The sequence below is a fragment of the Triticum dicoccoides genome, chromosome 4A (assembly GCF_002162155.2).
Source record: "Triticum dicoccoides isolate Atlit2015 ecotype Zavitan chromosome 4A, WEW_v2.0, whole genome shotgun sequence".
Lineage (NCBI taxonomy): Eukaryota > Viridiplantae > Streptophyta > Magnoliopsida > Poales > Poaceae > Triticum > Triticum dicoccoides.
Window position 1 is genome coordinate 735,169,534 of NC_041386.1, and position 18,342 is coordinate 735,187,875.

General features: G+C 45.3%; 1 protein-coding gene, 1 long non-coding RNA gene and 1 pseudogene across 2 annotated transcripts; all 3 read right to left on the reverse strand.

The window, feature by feature from the left end:
- Nucleotides 1-8,031, reverse strand: part of LOC119284329 — a 20,182-nt pseudogene extending 12,151 nt beyond the window's left edge.
- Nucleotides 8,032-12,425: 4,394 nt separating this feature from the next.
- LOC119288241 (F-box protein At2g23160-like) lies at nucleotides 12,426-14,129 on the reverse strand. Its single transcript, XM_037567876.1, has 2 exons — nucleotides 13,883-14,129; nucleotides 12,426-13,765 (listed from the first exon to the last, which is right to left on the reverse strand). Exon 2 carries the CDS (start codon nucleotides 13,750-13,752, stop codon nucleotides 12,535-12,537), a length of 1,218 nt encoding a protein of 405 aa, XP_037423773.1. The 5' UTR covers nucleotides 13,753-13,765; nucleotides 13,883-14,129; the 3' UTR covers nucleotides 12,426-12,534.
- Nucleotides 14,130-14,608: 479 nt separating this feature from the next.
- Nucleotides 14,609-16,829, reverse strand: LOC119288242. The gene is made up of 3 exons (XR_005141144.1): nucleotides 16,670-16,829; nucleotides 15,465-15,668; nucleotides 14,609-15,364 (listed from the first exon to the last, which is right to left on the reverse strand). It is a non-coding gene; the product is annotated as an uncharacterized LOC119288242 (long non-coding RNA).
- Nucleotides 16,830-18,342: the final 1,513 nt, after the last annotated feature.

Below are 18,342 nucleotides of genomic sequence, written 5' to 3' on the forward strand. Positions count from 1 at the left end.
TTCCAATCTATGATGTGCATGCTTTCAACATTGAGAAACATGCAAAATGACCAAATGGCTAGGTCTAGCGATTCCGGAGCAGAAACAGCTTCCTTTTAGTGTTCTTGCTGTGTAATTAGGGGAATCGTCTGCGTTAGCAGTTGACAAGAGTTGTAATATATGCCTTTTAGGTTTAGGAGTAGCACCCTGTTTAACTTAGCAAATCTGAACTATAACTGTTACATATATGTGCAATTTCATGGCAAGCGTTGCACTGTGTTTTGTCAATCTGGAAGATTGTACCGCTCTGGTTTGCTTTACTGGACAACAACAAGCTTTTATATCTGAAGGCATTACTAGTATTGTGGAATCTCTTTTATTTTGCCAAGTTTTGTTTCTTATATTTGGAACCAGAACAGTTAGTTTTGCTTCCCTTTGTAATAGAACAAACTGTAGAATGTGGCAAAGGGATGTTTGTTCTACTGTGTTGGAACTTTGGAAAATTTTATGAGTGTTGCTTGCTTGTAGGAATATGTGCTGAAAGTGAATACTGTTGATTTTACGAGTACGGCGTTTTGGGTCATACGAGCATATGATCTCATTATCTAGACCATGGGACAGCTATGTGGATCGGTGCCCAGATCAATAAATGCTTTCTATATGAGCACAAGATAAGCCAGTATTGCAACCGCTTTTCTGTAGCATACAAGTACAGCGTATCCCCGGCTAACGTGGGTTTCTGCAGATCCGTTTGTTTCAGATGGTACATGAGGTGCCTCGCACCTGGACCTTGGTACATAATTGTTTTTCACCTTCGGTTCGGTCACCACATTATTACTGCCCTCGCCTGAACGGCTTGGTCACATGTAGGAGGGATTTTTAGAAGAACAGGGCCCAGCCCCGATTCCATTGCATAGCAAAGAAATCACAGCGTACAACACTGCCAGAGTTCAAGCAGGCTCCAAATTGCAAATATTACAGAACAGGAAAAGGAAAGCAGGTAGCTACCTAGCTAAACAAAGAAAATAGCCTCGGGCTCAGAGAAACACCCGCTCAGCAGGGAACTAGCCGCCACCTCTACTGAAAAGGAAATAAAGCTCAGGTAGGAGGTATTGGAAGAACAAAGAGAAGGAAAATAGAGGAGTGGTCGCGAATCCATAGATTTCCCTGTCAGATCCAGTTTGCAGTTTGGCCTAGTATTGTTCTGTGAATTGAGAAGTTTCTCTGGTCTTCTCTACTTTTTGGTTTCCTCCGTAAACCGTATCAGACTGCCAATGTTCGATGAGGTAGTGGATCCGGCGGCCATGGATCTGGAGGAAGCGGGCGAGGTTGACATCAGACGGGAAGCTTCGGACCTGGATTGGTCAGCAGCAGCGCTAGTTGTGGGAGAAAATCTCCGCGAGGAAGATGATAACAGGGGCTGTTGACTGGCAGAGTCCGGCGAGTCGGCCATTAAGCCGGATTTGCAAGCGGCTGGTTGGATTAGCATTTTGGTAAGAGCGAGAACGTGTTTACGGAATGAATATGTGTTAGACCAGTAGAGACGAGGCACAGGATGACCTGAGAAAGACCATAAAGATTCAGAATTCCACAATGAATGTAGACCAAAAACGGTCCTATATGCAGCACCGGTCTGGACCGTGCCTGAACAACTGTTGTTTCTACAATAAATGAAGATCAGACGTGGGGTACAGCATACTGTTTCAAAACCAGACCGAATTAAAATACGGATGGGAATACATGTGGGAATCCAGATCCCAAAACAGAGCAATGGAGCGGATAATATGATCATATGCACCTATGAGCCATATCAAGTTTTCGTGATTTTACTGGTTATATCTATATGTTCTGACGATCATTCTCACCTGGGGTTAGTGATTGCATTCTTTAACAACATATTTCCTAAGAAACGGTGGCTTGAAGGAGAGACATGTGACAGGAGTTTTGACCGACACATACTTCTTTTGGGGGCCAAGATGCAAATATTACTGGGGCCATATGTAAACAGCTGAGCAAACTGATCCAGTCCATTCCTGTATATCTAACGCTCCATACAGCCTTGTATCACCGTATCACCTAATAGATGGTAGCACTAGATATTTTCCCTTTTGTTCATTGAGAGGCTTCATTGTGTAAATGCATTCATGGTCACAGCGACATGCCACACTAGCCACATCTTCCACTAGTGTGGTTACTAATACTCTGCTCCCATTACCATTATCTGGAAAAGCACAACTAATAGTATTCCATGCTGATTGATCTCACAAGTCATCAACTACAATAAGGTACCTGTTGAAATGTTTGCACATGTTATATTATTGCAGAATACGACTGTAAGTTGAAGACAGAAACAACAAAAATTAAAATGAACTAGATGCAACTAAATTTGTGGCTCATATGGCTGAATAAGCATGATCACATAATATTCAAGCCTGAATAATAATGCCTGGTCGAACAACATTCATTGTCATTTGGCCCCTTTATGCCTCTAATATCTAGCCACCTAGCATTTCTTTTCCTAAAAGACTTGTATTCAGTTCAGCCTCCCCACCCCCTTACCATTTATTACAATGAATGAAAAAATGTACAAAACTAAAACCAAATATTCTGGAGATATATTTCTGCTCTATATGATATTTTCTTTATAGTTTTGAATCTCACAAATATACAAACAGGAAAATAATCAAACTTCCCACATGTATTGGGAAAAATCATATCTGGAATATCACTGCCCAATTACTTTTTACTTCAAATTTAAGATGAGTAGCCAATGCAAGTGACTATCAGAAATTAGTAATTACCTTTTATTTGCAAAATACTGCCTTAGCTCTTCAATGATGTCGTCAAATCCGTGATCGTTAGAACACTCATTTATCCCCAATTTCAATTTTAGGCGATTGAGAAGTACTCTCATATAAGGCCTTACTGAAACTGAAATGAATGCTATACAGTCAAAATTTCCCTGATCTTGTCATACACATGTTTGGCAAGTGTAGTTTTACCCAGACCTCCGAAACGCACAACAGAAACAACCTTGAGTTTTTCCTGAGCATCCATCAACCGATTGGAAATCTCCTCCATTGGACCGTCAATGCCCACAAGGCTAATTGCCTCCTGGTAGATCGCGGGAAGCCAAGGGTCGACAGATACAAAACCATAGCTAGGCTTGCAATCATCAATCTTGTACCTCTCACATCGAGCATTTGATTGTACCGCAAGAGTCCTAAGCTCTTCCATCTGGTTGGAAATCTGAGGAAGCTCGCACAACCTCTTGTGAAGTTCAGCAGCCTCCCAGAAAAAGCCTACCTCCACATCGTCACCTCTAAATTGGCGGATGAAGTCATCAATGCATTTCTCCATGTCATAGGAAATCTCCCTAAGACCATCCCTCCAATTTTTTACCCCTTGAGCAAGCTCATTCATGAGCTCCGGCAGTTCCAAAGTAGCATTTATGACGCTCAACTCCTTCTCGAGGAACGATGCGTGCTTCCTCACCTCTTTGCGCTTATTGTACTCGTCACTGATGAAAGTGGTAAGCTTGCCACTGAGGGTGCTCATCACCCCAGATCGCCACACTCATGGTTAGTGCCCTCCTCTTCTTCTGTTGGCCTACTTTGCCATCCTCCCGCTCCACCTCCTGTGACGATGTTTGAAGTTGGGTTGGTGCAACATAATCATCCATCAACTTTAGTTCATCCGCCTGCTTGGAGAAGCTTATCTGCAAAAAAATAAATGAAAACAAGATTAGGAGAAATCACTAAATAGCATAGCCGCCAATGGTAAGCTTGCCATCGAGGGTGCTCATCACCACAGTAGGCAAACTCATGGTGATGCCTTTCTCTTGTTCTCTTGTCTCACCTTGCCATCGTCCTTCTCCACCTCTAGTGCCGATGGTTGCAGTTGTGATGGTGTGATAGAATTATCCATCAGCTTGCCACTAGCGATCGAATTACCCATCAACTTCAGCTCATCTGCTAGCTTGGAGAAGCTTATCTGCAATAAAAATGAAAACATGTTTACGAGAAATTGCTAAATAACGCGTATTATTGTACTCGTTGCACATGAACGTGGTAAGCTTGCCATGGAGGATGCTCATCACCCTAGTCGCCACACTCATGTTTGATGCCTTCCTCTTCCTCTCCTGGCTCTATTTGCCATCGTCCTGCTCCACCTCCAACGTTGATGGTGGCAGTTTGGATGGTGTAACAGCAGAATTATCCATTAATTTCAACTCATCCGCCAGCTTGGAGCGAATGCTTGTCTGCAACAAAAATGACAAAAATGGCCATGACACATCACTAAATAATTACAGAGGTAGATACATTTACTATTGAGTGATTGTACCTGCCCTTCTGTTGAGGTACCTACATCACTTGTAACAGGCCAATTTGAAATTTCCGCGTCACCCAGTATTCCACGCATGATAAACCATGTGCCGGCTTGTTCCCTGGGTAATAGTTTGTGCATTCTATCCCTATCTCGGCACATGCCTTTACTTGTTCCAGTGATGTGTGACTATTTGATGTCCCAAACATGTCCGTCCAGCTTTCAACTACCTGCAATTTGACAAGCATGGTTAGTTATAAAGAGGGACGACATGCATTTAGAATAGAAAAAAACACGCAGCAGCATTGATTTAGGACTAGAGACCCCTGTTTTTTGTCTAGTCGATGAGTCGTAAAAGAAAAGTCGACTCAACAACATGTCGACTAGTCGACGAGTTGCGACTAGTCGCAACTGCATGCTCGACTATTCACGAGTCGCTACCCCAGACCGACTCGTCAACTCGAAAACCTTACTAGAGACCAAATGCAAGGATACCTATTACAAACAATTTTGAATTTCTCACTTGATTAATTTTGTGTTATTAATCTTTTCATGCACATAATGCACATAATTTTGTGTTATTAATTTTTAAAATTTTGCTACAAAGACAACATTCAAATCTTGTCATATGCAAATTCTAATATTAATTAGATACACCGATTGAACATACGTTGCATTTTTTCCAACAAGAATGTAGTATCTTCTAAACATGTTGTATACTATTTTCTGTGTTGAAACCTCACATATAATATAATTACCTCCTTAACAGTGGAACACTCTTTATGTCCCATAAGGATCTCCATTATAATAACACTCAAACCATATATGTCTGTCTTGAACGCGATTTCTCCGCTAATTAAGAATTCTGGTGCCATATATCCCCTGCACAAAATTTTGGTGTAGTTTGTTCTATTAGTGAATAAAGTGTATGCAAAAAAATTGGTAGATGACTGATAAAAATATTAAGTTCGCAAGGAGAGTTGCTAGCCTACATTGTCCCAAGCTTGTGATCAGTAATAGCCCGACTCTGGCTTCCACTTAAGCGTCGTGATAGACCAAAATCCGCAATTCTGGGCACCATGTTATCATCCAATAGTACATTCTGAGGTTTGAGGTCCATGTGAATAATACGCTGTTGGTGAAGATAGTGTACGCCCTCACAGATTCCCTTGATTATTTGGTAACGTGTGGTCCACTGAAGTCGACAAGATGCATCTGCGAAGAGTATACAATACAACAATAGTTAGTACTATGCAGTGGGATAACAAGTTCAATCACAAGGGCCTTTGTGAATGATTGCCTAATTTTCAAAGACAATATGCCAACAAGTTCGAAGGAAGTTTTCAAAACACCCATCTCATTGCCCAAACGTGGGTATGACGGTTGGAATAAAAAACTACCACTTCATTCCGAAATTCAGGTACAAAGACAGTGGGCTTGCCAAATATTTGGCTTGGAAAATTGAGATGCTCTGAATTTTCTTCTGGACACTCGATTAACCTCAATCCACAACAGAAAAAGATGTTTGTTAGTGCGCTCTTCTCTCTGAGGCAAACAGGATGAGAAATCGAAATATGCCCAAACCGAAGAGTGCATGTTCTGCAGTGGTATAAGAACAGAGCTGAAAACTACTCCCTCCATCCCACAATATAAGAGCGTTTTTTACACTAGTGTCGTGTCAGAAACGCTCTTATATTATGGGATGGCGGTAGTACCATCTAGTGTGCAAAAAGAATTAACAAAGCTCAGAAGAGCGGCAACTAATAAATACTCTGGACTGTAGTTGGTAGATATTTACTACTACTATATAGTAGAAATGCAAGGAAAGCTATAAGGCTAGTCTGATTTTGCCGGAGGGATAGTCAGGAAGGCACCCTTTGGGCATGTACTCGAAGCAGAGCAGCCTATGCCGCACATCTGCCAATACACGCTTCCCATCGTATGGCATCCGCACTTGCTGCGTCTCAGAGCAGTACCCGAGAGATCGCACGGTATTCTTGTGCTTGACCCCAGCGAGACAGGTGACCTCGCTCACGAAATTCTTGTCCAGGATCTCGTACCTCTCGAAGAGCTGCTTGACGGCAACAGTGCCACCACTTGGAAGCACTCCCTATAGCTCGCATGAATCATCTCAGCTCTAAAAAATCTTTTGATTTTGACTGTACTATCTCGTTAATTCAGAGCGGAGGGTCTGCCTGTGTTTACCTTGTTTTTTTTTTAGAAAAGGAGGATGACCCCCGGCCTCTGCATCTGGGAGATGCATACGGCCACTTTATTGATTATTCTCGAGGACCTTACAAAGTATTACAACAATGTGCCTGAATCCACCATCTTGACAACATATGCCGCTACTATCCAAAATGATGAAGGGGTGCTAGCTGGGCCACTACCCAAACCACTCACATAAGCCTAACATCAAAAGCCGGAAGCCGAAACACTCATTCGGAAGCCCAACCGAGCCACATACCGGGACTGGGGCACAATCCGGTCAGACGCACTCGGGTGTCGTCGCCGCCATCTTCCACAGGTCCGTCTTCAGATCATATTGAGGCTTCTACCTTGTCTGGCCACTCTGCCATCGACGTCACCATAACGCCAGACAGCAACCTCCTCCTACGCGAGTCCATCTCCGTGCATCGGACGACGAGCCTCCACAGCGCCATGCCGCCAATATCCGCCGCCATCAATGTGTGAGATGAAGCACCGCTCCATCATCCCCCCAGCCATCACTTACTCCAAAACGATGCCCCCAGGAGGGAAAGCGATAAAACGCCATCATCGTCCGATCCGGAAGACCCAGATCTAGGGTTTCCCCTGGAGCATCCCGAGCCTGATGACGCAGACTGCAACGACGATGCCTCGGCAAGGGAACGACATCAAAGACGCCGCCATCGTCCGCCATGACCGTAGTTGGCGCGATTTTCATTGGTTGTTGCTCCACCAGACGTGCGCCGCCGACGTCGCTGGTCCCTTCAACCGGAGCAAACTCCAAAACAATGCCCTAAAGAGGGACTACGACGCAAAAGCACCGCCATCGCTTGATCCCAAGGAGATCTAGGGTTTCCCGCGGAGTTGCTCGCGCTGACAAGGACCAGACAAGGGTAGAATCCCGCGGATCTGCCCAGCTGCCGACGAGTCGCACCCACCACCGTGCCGACGGCAGACCAGCGATCAAGGCCCACACTTGGGCACAAGATCCGGCCGCGCCGCCGCGAACCGATCCGGTCACGCCGCCGCCGTCCCTGGCGGCCGTGACACACCAGATCGCGAGGCCTCCTGCCGCGGGGAAGCGAAGTCGCCGAGGCGCCGCCACCACCCGCCATGGCGTCCGGCCCGCCGCCGCGCTCCGGCCCGGGGGCGCCGGCCCACGCCAGCCCCACCCGAGCGAGAGGGCCCGAGTCCCAGCCGCCGCCGGCGACGGCAAGGCTTCGCCTGGCCGCGCCCTTGGGCGGCGGCAAGGGAGGAGGAGGAGGAGTGGGGAAGGTCCGGCCGACAGGATCTGGGGGCCTCCCGGTCGCCCACGCGGGGGGCGGCTCGGGAGGGGGAGGGGGTGCTTTGTCTCTTCCTAACCTAATAGACCGTTCCAAACCCACCCCTACCGATCTCTCGAGCGTCGGAGAAATCCTCTGTGATGGACATGGGAAGAGAGAAGGGTAGATCGACTAGATCCACGCTCTCGTCGAGCAACGCCTTCTCCAAGGCAGCAAGTTTCTCACCGTCCGCCATGTCAGTGTTGGACACGACTCCCTGATCAGAGGAAGTTAATAGGACTAGCAAATATGCCCGTGCGTTGCAACGGGAGAAAACAATCAGCTTATGCAGATGTGGTAGAGATAAAAAAAAGTCTGAATCAAATGCTAGGATGAGATAAGGATTTTCAAAATTTATTTAACAAACTATGTTTGAGTGATGTCATGATGAGAATGGACTTTTAAGAAGTCATTTCAAAAACTGAAAATGTGATGGTCTCATCCTGACTTGATTTCCTAAGCGCCACAACGAAATATTTTTTGGCTGAGCAAACTACATTGATGGACCCCTGCCGGAACTAGAATGATGGATGTGTCTCGCCTTGACCTAGCATACCGGTATTTTCAGTAAAATCGGTACCAGAATAGCTGTGTATGAAGGTAAAAACTAACCCACAGAAAGCTGTGTCAATTTTTCTTTTTGGCTCATCACCATACAGAAAATGGAAACCCTTTTTTACCCGGCGCATGAGGGACTAATAAAATCATAAAACGACCTCTATAGATCCCCTAATAAAACTTCTACCTAAGCGATGGTTCGTTTTGTTCGTTAACTGCAAATCTGTTTTATTATTATTTTTTGAATATTTTCTAAAATTACATGGACATTGTTTTCAAATTCCCGGATATGTTTTGACTACACAATCATATTTTAAAATCATGAACATTTTTTGTTTCATGATTTTTTATAATATGTGAACAATTTTTTGAAATTACGAACATTTTATGATTTCCCAAATATTTTTTGTATTTACAAATATTTTATGATTTCTCGATATATTTTTCAGTACTCGCAACTTTTCAAAATTTGGATTTTTTGGAAATTTTGGATTAGTTTAAAGAAGAAAAAACAGAAACAAAAATGAGAAACGAAAAAGAAAAAAAGATAAATAAATAAAATGGGGCGGCAAGACCAACATATGGGCCAGCCACTGCGCTAGTTATACCTTCGCGAGTTATTAGTGTATCAGTTTGTACAAGAATCAAACCCCGCAGTGATTAAAAAAAAAGTGAACCATTTTGTACATTTATGGGTGGCGTGGTGGGTAATTTGGGTCAAGTTCGGGGTAATTCTAATGACGTACAACCCGAAGCACTATTTGCTTTATTATTAGGGAAAGATTAAGTGTTCTCCAAAACCATGATTAACTAAGTTGTTCATTAACAGAAAGCATCAGGGGAAAATGGGGTCAATTTTTTTGCTATCCCCTGATTATACCAATGGTACAGTATGAATCTAGCACTAACTAACAGAGGATTAGTCTCCATCACTATCATACAGCAGGAGCTCTGCATTTTCATTTCAGTAAGGGAAAAACTGTATAAGTCACCATCTTCATGTCTTACCTTTCTATTTTTCTCTGTTGAGTATGAAGTGCATCATAGGTCCTCAAACTATTTCTAAGGTGTCACGTAGGTCCTTGAACTATGAAAATCGTCGTCTAGGATGCACTTCACTCTTCTCTGTTACAGAGGCGGCGCCGGCCTTCTTCCGCGTGACCAAGAATTCACTCATTTTGCTCCGTATGTAGTCCATATTGAAATCTTTAAAAAGACTTATATTTAGGAACGGAGGGAGTACTACCATTGCTAACAAAAAATATTCCATTGAAAGCTACTCCCTCCGTCCCATAATATAAGAGCGTTTTTGACACTAGTGTAGTTTGTAGTGTCAAAAACGCTTTTATATTATGAGACGGGGAGAGTAATTTGGCAGGCCAGTAGTAAATATATGTTTTTCGATACTTACGAGGGGGATTGCTCCCCACAGCTTGTTCTATTAGTCTTTCAAAAATTCTGAAGTATGTGCACAAAATTCAGAAGAAGATACTGTGAAGTATGTGCACAAAATTCAGAAGAAGATACTGCGAAGTACGTGCACAAAATTCAGAACAAGGCACAATCATGGTGGAAGTACTTTAAGCCAGCTCGGCACAATCATGGAGGGTAAAGCATACAGTGAAGTATGTGCACAAAATTCAGAAGAAGGCATCACTCATGGTGGTGGTGGAAGTCGCAGCAGGAGGAGAAGGCTAATGCCATTTCACAGCATAGCACCCCCTCCAAACAGTGTATACATGTATGATGTATTGCCTCCGTTCCTAAATATAAGTCTTTCTAGAGATTTCGATGTGTACCACCACAAGACACATCAATATTATATTAGACCCCCCACCCCTGGCCCCCGCGCCGCTCCCTCCCCGAGGCGACACGGGCGGCGGCTCCCGCATCCCACAGCCTCTCCCCTCTAGACTCATCCCCCTCGCTGTCGCCGGTGGCCTCCGGCAGGCAAAGCCTGCGCCGAACCGGCGGCGGCGGGGCGTTTCTCTGGCTGCTGCTCGCTCATGGGGTGGGGATATGGCGTGTGGTCGGCGGCTGTCCGGCGATTGGCTCCGGGGCGGCGTCCTGACTCGTGGTGGAGGAAGTCTCCTACGCGGTGCGGGATCCAGTCGCGGCGGTGGACGCGCCGCTCCAGGCGAGCGGTCGGGGTCGTGGCGCCCGTGCGAGCCCGATCTAGACCCTGGCGGCTGCAGCCGGCACGGACGGCGGTGCTGGGTTGGAGGGAGGCATGGCCCCCTGCTGCGCGTCCTGGAGGGGCCCTTGCTGCGCTCCTCCTGCTTGGTGCCATGGTGGTGCCAGCTGGTGTTTCGACTGACGGGCTGCGGATCTGGCAGCTCGTCCGGTGAGTTGGGGTAGGGTGCCCCCCCTCCATGCTCGGGATTCCTCTCTGGCTGTGCAGTGTGCGGTGGCCGTGCGGTTGAGGTCTTCGGTTGCCGGGGCGGCGGCCCTGGATTTGGTGGTGGCAGCTTTGGCCAGGGGGCGGTGTTTGCCTGGACGTGGCAGATCGAGGGATATCGCGGCCAGTGGGAGTCAGACGGCGGTCCTGGGTGATCTACAAGGTTTGGTGGGTGGCGGATTGTGGCCGGCCGGTTCGGGCAGTTGCTTGTAGAGCTTCACCGGGAGAAATCCTATCTTTGGCCTTTGTTGGATGCATCGACGATGATGCCTTTAGGCGCCGCACTCTTTCTTGGAAGGGTCGCTGCAGTGTGCTGCTTCTCCCCTCTCCCTGCGCCCTTTGCTCCGGAGGGAAACCTCAGATCCGCGGGATCAGGCGATGAAGGCGCCTTCACGTCTTCTTCCTCCTTGGGGGCATCATCTCGGGGCCGGCTACATCTGGAGATCGGTGGTTGGCGGCATCTTTGCCGCGGTGGTTGACGGCACCTTCGCCGCGTGGTTTGCTAAGGAGACTGTTTCGGGGGCGCTGATTTCTGTTTGGCAACGATGATGGCGTCGAGAGGAGCTTGGGTCGCGGCTCGTGCTTTGGTAGTCGGATCTTCCCGGCATGTCCGAGGTGCTCTTCCGTGGTTGCTTGGTTGCTATGAAGTCGGAGCTGCGGTGGAGCGAGTCCAGGTGGTGACGGTGACAGCGCTCGGTGGTCGTTGCGGTGGGCATGGTCGGCACAAGTCCTGCATATTTCCCTCGCAATGCTCGTCGTCAAAGTCGAAGCTGTCGGTTGTTTGTGCGTGTGGCCATCTGTTGGCATGTGCCGTCATGGCTTGTGCAGCTATTCTGCAGCTCTGTGTTCCATGTCGGTGGCCAGATTGGCCGGTAGTGCCCATTTGTTGGCTAAGTTGTGTCGGTTTTTGCCCGGTTTTCCGTCAATTAAGCGGGCAATTCTCACTCTTCTTAATCAATGAAAATGACAAGTCTTTTGCCCCGTTTCAAAAAAAAAAACTATATTACCAGGGCTTCAATATATGGCTACTAAGAGAACACAATGCTAAACGTTTAAACCAACAGACAAGCCTATATCTTATGGTCACAACATATCTAACAAAGTAAAGGCCATGTCCTGGCACCTGCCAAGATCCTATTTTTCATATGTGAAACATATAAGCTTCTAATGATACGTATATTTGGTTTATCACTTCAAAAAACCAAAAAGGACCAAACAAACACACTCCCAGGTTCCGTAAAAAAAAAACACTTCCAGCAGGAAATGTTTGGTCAAAGCTTACAATATTTTGTTGACATTGATGCAATTTCCCCGTTATTAACAGATCCAGGGCTCTACTGAATTCATTAGCTATAGCAAAAATACATAAAAAGAACCTGCTCAAAGGTCGACTAGGCAACACACTAGTAACCAGTATGACTGAACGTTCTAGTAAACTACCCTGGTCGACAATCTGCACCAAGATTTAGGATAATCGTAATAACTGGCTATTATGGATAAGAAGGCTGATTACAGTATAATTAAGCCCTCTGCAACTAATACATGTCCAGATTAACAGCACGCCAGTGCTAGGTAAATAAGACCAAGAGTAACAATTTCCTTTGGAGATGACATTATACATAATCTGTAGGTTTAGCAGGCATTTGCTGTGAAATGCAAATCAAGCAAACAGGAGTGTGAGCACCAGCTAAATTATTGGCAAGCAGATTCCAAAGTACATGGACAACTACTTTAGCCGAGAAACTACTGCCCATCTGCATCCGCTAATGGCTCTGAGAATAGAGGAACATAGGGTAGAAATCGTTGTGTGCTGTTCTCAAGATTAATGATACAACCAACTTTCTGATGTCGCATATCATACGCTGCCAAGGTAGCACCTCCAAATGAAACCAAGAAAATGGTGTCGGAATCTGGATGAATGTCAACCACCTTATACTTCATCCTAGTCATGCTCAGAAGCTTATCCATGTTGGCGGTATGCTTCAGGACGAATTTTTTGCTATCACAATCCTTGAGGCAGCAGAGTGTCATCTCAGGAACTAGGATTTCATTGTTAGCTACAGCATAGTGTAAGCATCCCTGGGACAATCCAATCGTACAAAATCTCGAACAGTACGGCACATGGATAGTCTTCCACTCTTTCCCCTCCATGTCCACCCCCACCAGCACATACTCGTTGCTGGTGTTGATGTGTTGCAGCTCGCCAATCACATACATGATACCGCCGACAAAGACACATTTACTAATGAAGAACGGCGGCACTTTCTCAAACATCCCACTATCCCCGCGACTCCAGGCTCCTTTCCGCGATGAGTAGATGCTCACTCCTGTCATATAATTTGCCAGATAGTCCTCCTCAAAATGAAGAACATGGAAATGCGACGAGATTGCCGGATCAAAAGCCAGAGCTGCAGTAAGGCTATATCTGATTTTTGGCGCAGGAGGCTTAGGGGGCAGCTCGACCCACCTTGCAGTGGCGGGATTGCACACCAAAAAACGGCAATCATCCTCTGCCCAAGACCAAGGGGCCACCTTGTTCTTGTTGCTGCCGCGGTAGAGGAGCATGCCATTGCAGGCGCCCACCAGGGACATGTCCTTGTACTTGGTAGGCTGCAGGTAAGGGAGGGAAGGGTCGAACGGGGCTAGGCTGCCCGAGACGCTGGCGAAGTAGTGGCGGTGCCCGCTGCTGTAGGACGTGTAGAGGAAGCCTGCGAGGGTCTGGGGCAGCATCTTGCGGTTGGCAGGGTCAGCAATGAGGTCGCGCCAGGCCACCGAGACGCACTTAAAGCGATGGACAGATTTGACAGGGAGGCGGGAGAGAATTTCCAGGATGAGGTCGTCGGTGAAGAGGCCGGCTGCCTCCGTTGTGGCCCTCACATGGGTTTCCAGCCTAGACTTGATGTTCCTCACAAAGTTGTCCCCTGTCCCCGCTCCCTCCATGGATCGGAAGCGGGAGAGCATATGATGCAGGGATCTGCAAATAGAGAGAGGAAATCATAGATCTTGCAGGTAAGAGTCGAACAGGGTGCATATATAGTCGGTGGTGATCTTTGGGTGGTGTGGTGAGTCGAGGAAGATAGATACTACGTACCTTGGATTTGGATGAGGGCAGCGACGGCGGCCAGCGAGGGAGGATTCGATTCTGACGGGAACGAACCAAGACGGGACTCTCTTCAGCGGATCCCTCTTCGTACTACTGGCCAAGGGTTTAGTTTAGCTGGCAAAAAGAAAAAAACTCCCGACATATCGCTTCGTCCTCTAATGTTTTGGTTTTTTAGGGAATCCTCTAATGTTTTGGTCCTCATCACTAAAAACTCTCAACTCTCCCTAGGCCCAAGCCCATCCGACTATTTCCCACTTTAAGCGGCCTGTTAACGCGCTTTTAAAAGAAAGCGAGAAGAAAAAGGTGGAAAACCGGATTGGACGAATCAACGAAACACTGCTAGCCACTAGGCCAATACCAACTTCGTGTAAACTACTAGGGCGTGTCCTACTTGTGGTTAAAGGAGTCTGTTTTATATTGGTTTATTTTTGTATTCTCTTTTTTTCTTTTTCTTTCTTCTCCGTTCCTTGGTTTTCTTTTTTCTTCTCCATTTTTCTATTTTTTTATTTCTGTTTTCGTTTTCACTATACATTTTCGTATATTTCAAAAAAAAATATTAATAAGTGATCAACATTTTCAAATACATGTTCAACATTTTTCAAATACTCGTTCAACATTTTTTAATACTTATTCAACATTTCAAATACTTGATCAACATTTTTATTACTTATTCAAAAAATTAAATATTTGTTCAACATTTTTTAAATACTCGCACACTGTTGCGTCGAAGGGTTAAACCCTAACCGTAGAAGCCTAAGCCCAGAATTCAAATCGTGGAAAAGAGAGAGTACGGAAAATGGATGGATAACTTACACCACACCTCCGAGGAGGAGTCAAACTGGTGGCTGCCCGTCGGTTTTGCCTTCACCGCCTCACCGCCTCGACGTCGGTTTTTTAATCATTGTTATCTAATGAAATGAATATGCATCAACAATACCATTTGATTGTTTGATGCACAAACCACATGGAAGGAAAATTAGAGACAAATTCATTGCAAAGCCCGACCTAAATGCGTATATGCTAGACAGAGAAAGCCACTGGACAGTTTAATCACTGAGGAGCAGTCATAAGTTCGAGAAGAACAATATTACCTATAACGAGTGAACCACAAAATGGTTATTTTTCTTTTGAAAAGATGAAGATTCTTCAGTTGCGCAATTTGTTTCACATGATGATATGCTCTCACATAACTTTCATCTACCTCTGTTGATGGAGGCAAGTGACGAATTTCAGCAACTAAAGGAATCTATGGAACTGATCCATCTCGAGCCTCTTGTCCCTGGCTTCTAGTCGATCGCTTGAACACAAGATAGAGATGTTGCGACGTCGGCACTTCAACATCGGTGATGATTTTTCTTACATGCTTTGTAAATGTAACACTCTATTCTATTTATTTAGTAATAGCAAGACAAAAAGAACAGGTAGTCTTCAAAAGCAAGAACTACAAACCACTATTGGCCGATTCCACAACTGCAAACAAATATTCAGCAAAAAAACATCAAAGAAGGGATTAACGAAAAAATTAGGTAATGACACGATATTACTACTATTTTAGACTGTGTCTTCTCACCTGATAGTGTTGGTACACAGTTTGGGATTACTGGAACGGTGGGCTCTCCTAAAGGCGACGTTCCACTACTTCCTTCCATTTTCAGTTCGAGATGCAGCAACAAAACAGCGGAGGACGAACGTAGTACTAGTCGACGAGCTTTGATCTATCCATCATATGCAGACCAAAAATTGCATTTCACTCCAAAATCCAAATATCTGACTTCTTAATCACCTCAAAACATAAAAATCTCTGTAAGCTTCCAAGATACTGTTACTCACGATTAAACTATATACCTTCACAAAATGTTCATATGATTGCCATTCATATCATTTCCAAAGATCCAGAATTTTTTAATCTTATCATAGAGGATACAACAGATGCTCCAAGCACTATTTTAAAGCAAGAGTACTTTCAGATATCTATGTCAAAATATCATGTCCTCCTAAATAAAGTTGATATGCTACAGAATTGTGCTTGAAGTTTGCAGTAAAAGTTGAACCAAAATGATTTCTAAATAATATTATGTACTGCGAGTACTCTTTACGCCGAAGAAGTTTGAAGTACTAATAATATGTATGTCATAGATGACATGTCGAAGCACAAGTATTCGGTACTTTCAGACTTTCACACTGTCCAAGTTACTCTAAAATTTGGCACTTTCAGGCTGTCCAAGCACAAGTCTGAAAGTTTGAATTTTGGTACAAGCAAAAGTAATTTTAGATTGTCATCTTTGCGAATGTTATCTTTCAGACTGTCAGTCTGAAAGTATGAAGTTTGGTACGAGCAGAAGTACTTCCAGACCGTCAAAGCACAAGTCTGAAAGTATGAAATTTTACTCCATAGAGTACTTACAGACTGAACTCCAAGCACAAGTCTCTTCACGGAATACTTGGCACTTTCAGTCTGAACTCCAAGCACAAGTCTCTTTACAGTGTAAAATTTTGTCCATAATATTATGTTCTTGTTTGCGAGGAGTAGATGACATGCACAATTTGCAGTAAAAGTTGAACAAACGTGATTTCCTAAATAAATGCTACAGAATCAAGTATGAAAATCAGTATCAACCTTTCAGACAAGCATACATGAAGACTGGAGATTTCTTCTACGACGTTCCCAGATGGCGGAGTTAGATGCGGGGGTGCAGGCGACGTGTGGAGAATGGGCTCATTGGGGTAGGAGAAAGAATGGAATGAGAGTTTTCTATGGAGGTCGCAGCAGAGTACCTTGGAAAACTTGCCCGCACAAGGTCTCAGCTTCGGACAGAGGAGGTCCGCCGGGGCAGCCAGAACGCCGGCGACAAGACGGTCATGGATGGATCTGGACCTCCACCAGGCGCAATCGCCCAGCTAGGCACCGGATCTGGCCCGCCGCCACCGTCGGCAAGCTGGAGCTGGCGGCTACGCGTTGGGGATTTGAGTTCGCGTTGCTGTGTTCTTAGGAAGAAGAGAAGGCCCAGCCACGTTCCTGCAAAACGAGTAGAAGCAAGGGAGTTTTCTGCAAAGAACCAAGTACCTGTGCGCTCAAATCCGTCCACTAGAATCTGGACCGTTCATCCAGGATCAGAAGGCCCAGACTTGTTTTTTCTATTTTTGCACCGGTGCACCTTTTTCTATTGTAGTCGCTCCCCTTTTATATCAATATTTATTGCATTATGGGCTGTTATTACACATTATATCTCAATACTTATGGCCATTCTCTCTTATTTTACAAGGTTTACCATGAAGAGGGGGAATGCCGGCAGCTGGAATTCTGGCTGGAAAAGGAGCAAACGTTGGAAACCAACTCTGCACAACTCCAAAAATCCTGAAACTCCACGAAACAAATTTTTGGATTTTATATGAATTTATGAGCAAAAGAAATAGGCCAGTGGGGCCACACCCTGTCCAGGAGACAGGGGGCGCGCCCCCCTATAGGGCGCGGCCCCCTATCACCTGGGCCCCCTAGTGGGCTTCCGGCGTCCATCTTCTACTATATGAAGGGTTTTGTCCTGGAAAAAATCGTGGGCAAGCTTACGGGACGAAACTCCGCCGCCACGAGGCGGAACCTTGGCGCAATCAATCTAGGGCTCTGGCGGAGCTGTTCTGCCGGGGACACTTCCCTCCGAGAGGGGGAAATCATCACCAAAGTCATCACCAATGATCCTCTCATCGAGAGGGGGGCAATCTCCATCAACATCTTCACCAGCACCATCTCCTCTTAAAACCCTAGTTCATCTCTTGTATCCAATCTTGTATCAAAACCATAAATTGGTACCTGTGGGTTGCTAGTAGTGTTGATTACTCCTTGTAGTCGATGCTATTTGGTTTACTTGGTGGAAGATCATATGTTCAGATCCTTTATGCATATTATTACTCCTCTGATTATGAACATGAATATGTTTTGTGAGTAGTTACGTTTGTTCCTGAGGACATGGGTAAAGTCTTGCTATTAGTAGTCATGTGAATTTGGTATTCGTTCGATATTTTGATGAGATGTATGTTGTCTTTCCTCTAGTGGTGTTATGTGAACGTCGACTACATTACACTTCACCATGATTTGGGCCTAGAGGAAGGCATAGGAAAGTAATAAGTAGATGATGGGTTGCTAGAGTGACAGAAGCTTAAACCCTAGTTTATGCGTTGCTTCGTTAGGGGTTGATATGGACCCATATGTTTAATGCTGTGGTTTGGTTTACCTTAATACCCCTTTTTGTAGTTGCGGATGCTTGCGAAAGGGGTTAATCATAAGTGGGATGCTTGTCCATGTTAGGGCAGTACCCAAGTGTCGGTCCACCCACATATCAAATTATCAAGGTACCGAACGCGAATCTTACGAACGTGATGATAACTAGCTTGACGATAATTCCCAATGTGTCCTCAGGAGCTCCTTCTTCATTATTAGAATTTGTCCAGGCTTA

Excerpts from the sequence above, each read along its gene's own strand:
- LOC119288241 (XM_037567876.1), bottom strand. The coding sequence starts at position 13,752 with ATGCTCTCCCGCTTCCGATCCATGGAGGGAGCGGGGACAGGGGACAAC.